This window comes from Orycteropus afer, unplaced genomic scaffold (assembly GCF_000298275.1).
Source record: "Orycteropus afer afer isolate SDZICR_OR568_19922 unplaced genomic scaffold, OryAfe1.0 scaffold00307, whole genome shotgun sequence".
Classification (NCBI taxonomy): domain Eukaryota; kingdom Metazoa; phylum Chordata; class Mammalia; order Tubulidentata; family Orycteropodidae; genus Orycteropus; species Orycteropus afer.
This window is the reverse complement of record NW_006921894.1, coordinates 4,176,431-4,187,108: the sequence shown is the minus strand read 5'-3', so window position 1 is coordinate 4,187,108 and position 10,678 is coordinate 4,176,431. Positions and strand designations below refer to the sequence as shown.

The following is a 10,678-nucleotide window of genomic DNA, read 5'->3' as shown; positions in this document are numbered from 1 at the left end:
CTTTAGTTTTGTGTATTTCACTATACATAAATTATATTTCAATAAAATGTATTTTTTAAAAAAATAGTTCAGGCTTCCTGTGATGCCCTTAGCCACTGCTGCCATGCCTACTTTATGCCCTACCAACTCATCTGGTCCACTCTGGGCATTTACTCATTAGTCCTCCCTCTTCCTGTGGAGCAACCTATGGGTAGAAGGGGTTGGTTCAGCCATCTGTGTATTCCTAGAGGCAAGAGCATTTTGTGGCAAACAGTAGATTCTTAATAAGTGGGTGCTGCATGAAAAGGAATAAAGAATTTCATGATTCTTACACAAGGATGCATGTCAAAATTTCTTGGAAGCTTACTCAAAAGTCCCGCATGTCTAGGACCCCCATCAACATGTGGAATCAGAGTCTACCATTCCCAGCCCTGGTGATTTTAGTATAAGACACTCTGTCTGTGCTCTTGCTCCAGGCAATATTAGGAACAGCCCCATAGGGCTGGGATTGAAGTTTTTCACTACCACTGGCCGACAAGGTGAAAAGTCACACTCAAGCCTCCATTCTCTCTTCTGCAGTAAAGCCTGCTTCGTGAGCCTATTGTCAGGATTCAGTAAATGAAGCATTAGTTGGCACAATAAGCATTAGGTAGCCCCTACCTCTTCCCATCTGGTGTGGATGCTGGGCTGAGGTGCTCAACAGAGAATGTCCAACTGAGACCTCCATCAATCAACTCTGACCCTACTGAATGCAAGATTACAACCAAGTTCCTAAAGCCACAGTCACACCTACTCTCTGACAAGATTGGAATATCTCAGACTCAAATGTCAGCCCAAAGATCAGGACTTTGAAAAGGTGATAGGTCAGCAAGCCACTGAAGCTTCAAAATTAGACACTTCTCTTTAAACTGTTTAATGGCTTACTTTCTTAGGGAGGGGGCCAAATTTGAAAGAAAGGCTCCCCTATGAACTGCCTGGGACACTCCCTTTGCCCAACTCTCCCACCCACAAGACTCCAGCACCAGCCCGACTGGTGCAGACAAAATTTACTTGGAGTCATTAGAGTGAGCAATTCAACAAACAGCCTAAAGAGGGGGTTGAAGAAGAGGAGTAGCACTGAGGTACAGCAGGGGCAGGGCTACAATGATTAAAAAATCAATCCCTAAAATTGTAAAGCTCTGGTAGCATAATACCTAAGGCACTTGACTGCTAACCAGAAGGCTGATGGTTCAAACTCACCAGCCACTCCTGGGAAGGTTGGGCAATCCTACTTCTGTAGTGATGGAAACACAAGGAGGGGTCACTCTGAGTTGGGGCCGACAGCAAACAACAAGAACAAAAATCTTTGAAACTTCAAAGAGATTTCTTTTTAAAAAAGTCCTCCATTCCCTTCCAACCACACACACACAGAGAGAGAGAGAGAGAGAGAGAGAGAGAGAATTTAGGATCACCCTCAAAGTTTTCATATTTCTAAAAAGAAATCATTGGTGCAGATCACAGCATAGTCGCTCCCTCACTTCAAGGCTTTCCCACTCAGCCTGGGAGGGGCTGCCATTGATGCTCTATTACTGGTACCAGTACAGGATCTGGATTCTCCTTACCAGAAGTGTTCACAAGAGGAACTCACGCAGAAGCCTTTGGATGCACATCCAGCATTGAAGATGCCACAGAACTATAGAAGTGAAGTGTTTAAAGCCTAAACGCTTTAACTCATTTCATTGTATGAATGAGTAAACTGAAGACCATGGCATTTAACAAGAATTGTAAAGAACCAGAATTAAAAATCAAGTCGGCCAGGAAGAGGGACCTAATACGTGCCAAGAAATTGTCTTGATTTATATCTGGTACACATCAGGTATGCAAAACACATATGTGGTGTAAGTGAATCAGTTAGAGAAGGTCCCAGGTGGGCACGTGTAGGAAAGCCGGCAGCGGTAGAGACATGGGACTGAGTGGCAAATCTCACAGCCCCGGGGATGAAGTAAGGGCAAATGAGCAGCAGGGCGTTAGCGGAACCTGGGGAGCCCTGAGAGTCCAGGGCCTAACAAGTCGGAACTTGGTTTACCTGCTTGACAGGGCTAACCAGGAACAGGTTCCCAGGGGGTGATGTCCAGGAAACACTGGAAATGGGGGGTCAGGGCTACGGAGGTAGACTGAGAAAACTTTATTCGAGAAACACTGAGCCACGCTTTGGATAACAGTCGGCGCGTCCAGGAGCTCGTGGCTCGGTCTGCAGGGAACTGACGCTGGAGGGGTGGACAAGAAGGAAGGCAGATTCGATATCCTAGACTCTTCGCTCTTTCTCAGCACATCCACATCTCCTCCAAACCGCAAAACTGTAGGGCAATAAGAAAGGTGAGGGCAACAGTGGGTTCCCATTTCAGTTCCAATGTTCATTTTCACTAAATCCCATTAAAAACGACTCGGGGCCGTCGAATGGAACAGTACGTGTATTTCCCAAGGAGAGAGGCAAGAGGGTGAGGGAACCGGAACAGATGTCCAGGGTGAAGGGTAAGCGTCCAAGACATACACTCTGAAAAAGTCCAATTTCGTGTCCCAAGGCCTGCTTGCCCGCTGGGTTTGAATCCGAAGCCGCGGGCGGGGTGAGAGTGCCGGACCCGAGTGGAGGCGCGGGGGAGTCGAGGCGGGACGCAGGATCCGGCGGGGTTTGGGGCTCAGGCCCGCAGGAAGGCCGAGCCGGGTGTGGCGCTTCCCTGCCGACCCTCACCGCAGCCCCTATTTATCCAGACTGCTCAGGGCGGGCCCGCTCGCCAGTCGTGCAGACTGGCGGCGTTAAGCGTGCCTCAGCCCTCAGTTCCCGACCCCTCGGCTCGAGTCTTTCTGGAGGGTGGAGCGGCAGTGAGGGTGGGCGCCGGGAGCCTTCTTTCTTTCCTCTCCTTCCCCCACCGGTAGAGTCCCCACCCTGACTCCCGCCCCTGCCCCGGGCCTGGTCGGGTGGAATGCTCCCGGGACCGGCTGCATTTCCCGCCTGGCTTCCCTGGCAGGGCTCCCTCCGCTGCTCCGAGGACTCTCGCCTTCCTGTTCTACCGCCTTGCGCCCTTGTAGGGTCTCAGAGTCTGGGCGCCCCTGGAGAGATGGAACGCCCAGGGAGTCGGCAGGCGGAGCAGGGCCCGTGAGGGCGGGGAAGGGAGGAACCTGGGGGCTGAGGGGCGGGGCCGGGGGGCAGCCATTGGTCTGGAGCGGCCCGGGGGTGGGAGGGCGGCTTGCGGGGCGGTCAGTGTCCCGAGAGCCAGACCTCAGACGCTGCGGTCGTCCCGAGAGCCAGTCTGCCTCTGGAGCACGCAGCCCGCGCGCCGCCCGCGATGAGGGAGATCGTGCATATCCAGGCGGGGCAGTGTGGAAATCAGATCGGCACTAAGGTGGGCCCCGGGGCAGGCCGCTTCTCTTCACCGCATTGTGGGGAGCCAGGCTGAACCCGAGATCTCCCAGCTTGACGCGTCTCGGCTGGGGACAGCGCAGCCAGGTTCAGACGCTACTCTGTGCCCCATCCTCTGAACCCGGGTGGGCTCCGCGGTAACCCAGAGAGTGCTCAGTAGGGGCGCGACGAGGGAGGGGGCGGCCCAGCCCCTAACACTTTCGCTCTAACTGCCCCCCCCCAAAAAAAAAACGGGGAGCAGCGCTGCGAATTCCGCAGCTGCGGCCTCCAGGAACTCTACTCCCTGTCCCAATCTCCCTGTCCAGCAGCCTGGCAGTACCCCCGCCCTCGGGCTCCTCGCATCTTGGGAACCCAGCGTCCTCCACCCCAGGCCTCCGGACCCACTTCCTGCGCGCCGCCCGCCCTGGGGAGTGGCTGATGGGCGCCGGGCGATCTGACGCTCTGTCTCTGATCCCCCGGTCCTGCGCTAGTTTTGGGAAGTAATCAGCGATGAACACGGAATTGACCCGGCCGGAGGCTACGTGGGTGACTCTGCGCTGCAGCTGGAGAGGATCAGCGTCTACTACAATGAGTCATCGTGTGAGTAGCCTGGCCGGACCCACCCGGCCCCGGTCCTGCGCTGAAAGGGCGCGCGCCAGAAAAAGTTCGCCCAGCTTCTAGCCGACTGGGGGCTCCTCCCTCGCTCCCCTTGGGGCGGGAAATCCTCTGTCAGTTTGTTTCAAACGGAGATTCAGCCTATCCCATAGGTCTGAGCTTTAGAATTAGACTACTCGTTAGAGTTGAGAAATCAATTTAGTGGGGCGTGTCCAGCATTCCCCCCCACCACCACAAAGGAATGGGATGAAACAAAAATTAAGAATAATTCAGAGTGCGTATTTCCACAGATACTTTTATTTCTCTTTAAAATGTGCTTCTTATTGGGGTGGGGGGCGGCTCTGGTGACGTACTGGTTAAAACATTCAGCTGCTAACCTAAGGCGATTCCAACCCAGCAGCCGCTCCGCAGAAGATGAGGCAGTCTGCTTCCTTAGAGATTTACAGCCTTGGAAACCCTGTGGGTGGGGTAGTTGTACTCTGTCCTAAAGTGTTGCTTTTGTGTCGGAATCTACTCTATGGCAGTGGGTTTGGTTTATTGGGGGTACTTGGTTAAAAGTTTGAAGAGCACTCCCTTGATGATTTTTCTGGTCCTTTGCAGACCTCCAAAAACACTCACAATCCCTGGAAACAGAAACTACAGACAGTCCTAGGCACCTAAGGGAGTTTTGTAAAAGTTCCAGGCTGTGGAATTCCAAGTTTAGGAATAGTATTACTCCTGATACTCTGGAATGCTTTTTATTACAAAATTGGGACGTGCCCTTCACAAAACAAGTTAAAACATTCAAAAGAAAACACAGAAAGGGATAGCTCCTACCCTTCTACAGGTTTGTGATAGATTCCCCAGAGATATACTCTTCTCCGTTTTTTTTATTATCTGTACTCTTGGGAGTCTCTTGCTGCTTGTCCACACAGGAAAGAGCAGTATGTACACAAAAATTAGTGGGTTTATTGTTGATTACGCAGACAAAAAGTCTGATGGAGTGTCAGGGCATAGAAGATATTCTTAGATAAACTAGGAAAATTCCAGTTAACCCTTATATCCCTCTTGGCCATCCCTCCTCACTCCACAACAGGATAACTAAGTAACTCACTGCCATAGAGTCGATTCCAACTGATAGCGACCCCCAATGGATTTTCGAGGCAGTAAATCTTTACAGAAGTAGATTGCCCCATCTTCCTTCTGGGGAGTAGCTAGTAGGTTTGAACCACCAACCTTCTGGTTAGCAGTCAAATGCCTTAGGCACTGTGCCACCAGAGCTCCTGCCACAGCAGGATGGGATCATATTTAACCCCATCCTGGCTAGATAACTGGGAATAATTTCTTGCCCAATTGGCATAAAGTGGCTTACGAATGAAAACACCACAATTTATTCCTATATGAGTGTCTCTGGGGGGAGATAGAGATGGTGGAATGGTGCCTGTACTGTGCTCAGATTGTAGCTTGGGTATAGGTAGGTGTGTGCATGAGAGAGGCGCCAAAAAAATGTCATGGCAACTTTGCAGCAGATAGGGTTTATTTCCGTGGCACTGAAAAAATAAAACTCCCCAGCAGTAAAGAAGTGTCAGAGTTAACTAGAAAATACAGTAGGCAGGAAGTCAGGAGACCTGTTCTTTTCTCCTGTTTCTTCCCCAAACCCCCTTTGTACCCTTTCATGCCTGGGCTGGTTTCATCATCTGAAAAATTCAGCAGTGGGCTGGGTTTCTCCCAGGTCCCTCTGGGTGTTAAAATGCTGTGGTTCTATGATGTTACAGTCCCTCTCAGAAGGATCCTGGTTTGGATCAAGTTGGTGGAACTTGATATGGGGAAGTCATTTACCATGTGGAGGACTCTAGAAATCAGAACATAACCCGTGTGGGGTGGGTTTTGTTCTCATCCAGCTCAGAAGTATGTACCCAGAGCCATCCTTGTGGATTTGGAGCCAGGAACCATGGACAGTGTGAGGTCCGGGCCTTTTGGTCAGCTCTTCAGACCAGACAACTTTATATTCGGTAGGTTCAATCTAATACTACATGCTTCCCTTTTTAAAAAAAAAGAAAAAAGAAATATATATATATATATAAATCAAACTAATTTATGTGCAAGATTAGAAACACCAAATGGTTAAGAAAAGTTTAGAATGGAAGTCAAGAGTCTTTAGCCCCACACTCCCACCCCCAGCTGGGCTTCTGAGTGGGAAGCCCTTTTAAAGTCTTGAGTTTTTCTTCAGGGAAATAAACTTCTGTATCTGTAAATGATTTGCTTATACTGAAAGTTCTTAATTGAAAAAAAAAACAACAACACTTTTAGACATTAATTTCTCTCTTCTCATAAAAAAGTCATTTCACCATTTGTTTTTGCCTCCCTCTGTTGGTCATCTTTTTACTCGAGTGTGTTGACACTTGTATTTCTTTTTCCATCATCTTTAGTCAGTTGTAGGCGCTCTGGTAGCCTAGTGCCTAAGGCATTTGACTGCTAACCAGAAGGCTGGTAGTTCAAACCCACCAGCCACTCCTCGGAAGGAAGTTTGGGCAATCTACCTCTGTAGAGATACTACCTCCGAAACCCAAGGAGGGATCACTATGAGTCAGATCTGACTTGACAGCAGTGAGTTTAGAGTTTTTAGTCAGTTGTACCGCTTTCTTTCTAAAGGTGTGTGTTTTATTTTTTCAGAATTGGGCAAATCTTTCTCCCTTCTACCTAAAAGATGATGATCACATATGTCTATCCACAGACTTCTAAAGAAAATTATATAAAATTGAATGAAGTGGTACTGTTACTGTTACATGGCTCCATCACCCTGTAGCCATGGTTTCTAAGGTCAAAGTTCACTTCAAAGTATAAAAGAGGAATGTGGTGGTTAAGTTTATGTGTCAACTTTGCTGGGCCTGGTTGAGTAGCTGGGCAGCTGAATGTCATTATTCCTCATGGTGAAATTGGTAATTAACTCCATGATGGAATCTATTGGAGCAGCTGAGTAGCTGCTATGGGTATGCGGTCTGCTTCCCATATATAAGAAACAGATTTGGGAATGGTCTCCAGTTTATAGCACACTTGAACCCTGTATGTAGCCGAGTCATTGTTCAGCAGCCTGCCATGCTCTGCCAACCTTGGAACTTGAATGAATGGCCTGCCATGTGGTTTGGTAACATCAAGACTATGCCATTTTACTTGTCAACCTTGGGCTTGTTAGCCTCAGCTACCTGAGTAAAGAGATGCCTCTAGCTCCCATGGGTGGGGAGCAAGAGGCAGAGCTGAAGCCCAAGGTCAAAGGGCTTTCACACAGCCCTAGAGCATGGCACTTTGAACTCAGACTTCTAGCCTCCTGAACTGTAAGAGATTAAACTCCTGTTTGTTCAAGCCATCCCATTTGTGGTATATTCTTGTCAGAGTAGCACTAGGTAACCAGAACAAGGAAGCAGAATCTTGGGAGATTTTATTGGCACATAAGTTGATTAACTTGTAGAGAAATCAAGTAATGGTCTATTGCAAAGGTGACTCACCAAGATAAACTTTCACAAAGTTTTTATAAGTCCTCCAAGTATCATTCCTTTCCCCATTACATGATAACCCACACAACAAGGGGACAGGCAGTGATTCAATAATAACTTGTTCTTGGGTTTTGCCACCTTTAATATTCCAAAGACACCATGACAACCCTCTCTGATGCCCCTTTTTTTCACAGCAGAAAAGCCAAATTACCAGTATTTTCATAGTGCCCAAACAGGAACATTTATGTTATTTACTACACCTTTCTTTACTGTTGTTGTTACTGTGTCTCCTCAAGTCAGTTTTAACTAATAGCAACCCTATGTAATAGAGTAGAACTCCATAGGGTTTCTAAGGCTATAATCTTTATGGAAGCAGATTGCCAAAGCTATCTTCTGTGGAGCAACTGGTGGGTTCAAACCCCATGACCTTTCAGTTAGCAGCTGAGCACATAACCTTTTAGTTAATAGCTGAGGGTATAACCACTTCACTACTAGGGCTTCTTGACTAGACTTTTCTTGTTGGAGACTAGTTATCCTCAAGCAAACCCAAACAAAACAAAACCCACTGCCATCGAATCAATTCTAACTCATAGTAGCCCCACAGAACAGAGCAGAACTACCCCATAGGGTTTCCAAGGCTGTCCATTGTTACAGAAGCAAACTGCCTCAGCTGGTAGATTCTGAACTATATAGATAGCATTCACTAGTAGTTTGGGAGAAGGAGCCAGAGTAAATTAAAACAATCCTATCAGATTGGCCAGTTTTTTTGTTTTGTTTTTTTAAATATGTCATCAGTTTATTGAACCACAGTGAAAAAAAAAAAATAATGCGCTGGGAAAAAACCTTAGTCAACTCTTAAGTTTTTGATCAACTCTTAAGTTTTTGACACATTCATTAACAAAATTACCAAATTTGGAAATATGCATGTCCTGTATACAGGTATGGGAGCCCTGGTAGCATGGTGCCTAAGCACTTGACTGTTAACCAGAAGGCTGGCAGTTCAAACCCACCAGCCACTCCTTGGAAGGAAGATGGGGCAATCTACTTCCATAGTGATACTGCCTTGGTTTGTATATACAAACCCAAGGAGGGGTCTCTATGAGTTGGGTCCAACTCGATGGTACATAACAACAACAGCAACAACATGTACAGGTATAAGGAGCTCTGACAGCCCAGTGCCTAAGGCATCTGACTGCTAACCAGAAGGTTGGTGGTTCAAACCTACCAGCCACTCCACGGAAGCAAGACTGGGCAATCTACTTCCATAAAGATTTACCACCTCAGAAGATGGCAGTGGGTTTTTTTTTTTTTTTTTGTATATACAGGTATTTTCCTATATCATGAATATTTCCTTAATTACACTTGAATGGATAAAAGGAGGTGTTAAAACTACTAACATATAGTGTTGGTGAAGGTGTTAGAGAAAAGAAACAGTCTTATACTTTGGACAGTCCCTGGAGAGACTGGTCCCTGGAGAAGGACATCATGCTTGGTAAAGTAGAGGTCAGCAAAAAGGAGTGAGATCTTCAATGACATGAACTGACACAGTGACTGCAACAGTGGGCTCAAACACAGCAACAGCAACAATTGTGAGGGTACAGCAGGACTAGCTAGCATTTCCTTCTATTTTACACAGGGTCACTATGAGTCGGAAGTGACTCAAGGGCACCTAACAACAACAATATACATTGTTTGGAGGACAACTTAGTAAATTCAGCAAATCAGAAATTTTGATGCCAAATTTTTTTTTTTTTTCCATATAAGAGTTTCATTTCAGAGAATCTGCCCTGAAGAAATGCTTGCATATACACCGTGGAAATTGTAAGTTTGCTTCCAACAGAGCTGAACCTGTTTATGCGCCCTCAAGGGTATCTGAGAACTCTTCGTCCTCATTGCCCTTGCCACATATGGTATTAAACTTTGTCATTTCAGAGGAACTGATCACTCATCGCTGTAATAAAAAAATTGACATAGATAACATTAATTTTCAGCAATAGTAGATATTTTCTTTGGTAAATTAAACCACAGTTCAAATTAAATGTGAACTGAAAGTTGGGAGAGTCTTATCTTTTTAGCTGTTAATAAACAGAATCAACAAGATTAAGATATTAAGATAGACCTAGATATATGGTGATTGTTTAATTACCTAAATTATTGTCCTTATAAACCTTCCAAAATATTAGAAATGACATTATTGTGGCATTTGACATGTCTCCAAGATTGCTTCTTTCATCTTCACTGATTTGTCACAATATGCATCCTATTTTTGATTCAGAATATTTTAAATTTTTAATAGGTTGTATTGATGTGAAATAGCTTTATTTAACTGTGATTTTTTTTAAATTGACACTTGTAATTAAAATTGTGAAATATTTAAATGAATATGCTTTTTGTTATAGGGAATATAGACATACCAAAATGTGTAAACATACTATGTTGTTTGGCTAAGCAGTTGTTTTTAAGTCATTCTCTAATAAAAGAGGCAAAAACTGTCTGAATTGGACATATTTCATCCCCTAGTGGCATTATAGCTCATAATTTCAATTAGAGTTGGTAAATTAAAATAAAGCAGCTATCATTCCATCTTCAGATATTGTTCGAATGGCTTAAAATATACTGCACTGATATAATATATAACACAACTTGCTTCCCTTTAAGTTTTGAACACATGAATATACTTATTTTTTAAAATTTTTATGTTTGCAGTGTTTCCTCTCCTCCCCTCCAACACCTAGAAACCAATAAAATTTTCTTCCATATACTTTTTTTATTTTATTATTCTGATTTGGGTGAAAATTCATGGAGCAAATACACTTTCCATACAGCAGTTCACATACACTTTGTCTCGTGACATTGACCACAGTTTACCACAATGCAGCATCTCCCCTCCTACTTTATCCCAATAGTTAGCTCTTCCCTGTGTCCATCCCTCCATGCACTACTGCCCCCTGAGCTGTCTCCCTGTGGATAAGCAGCCCTTCTTTCTCCCATGCTTTTTCTCTCCAAGGAGTGTATCTACCTCAGGTAAATGTTCAACTCATATGCCTTTCTATTGTTTGGCTGGAAGCCACGGCATGGGTTCAATACCAGACCTGAAGGGCAGCTAGGGGCCATAGTCTCAGTGGTTCCACCAGGCTCTACTGGACTAGTGAACCTGGTCCCCCCCCCTCCTTTTTTTCCAAATGATTTTGAGTTTTGTTCCACATTGTTCTCCCTCTCTATCCAGGATCTCCTACAT

The 10,678-nt window shown here is 45.7% G+C and overlaps 1 protein-coding gene across 1 annotated transcript in view; it reads left to right on the top strand.

Annotated features, from left to right (window-relative positions):
• The first annotated feature begins 3,302 nt into the window (after positions 1-3,302).
• Positions 3,303-10,678, top strand: part of TUBB6 (tubulin beta 6 class V) — a 50,681-nt gene continuing 43,305 nt past the window's right edge. Inside the window, exons 1-3 of the mRNA XM_007951679.1 lie at positions 3,303-3,359; positions 3,847-3,955; positions 5,851-5,961. Coding sequence (XP_007949870.1) covers positions 3,303-3,359; positions 3,847-3,955; positions 5,851-5,961 — 277 coding nt within the window. The remainder of the gene's footprint in view (positions 3,360-3,846; positions 3,956-5,850; positions 5,962-10,678) is intronic.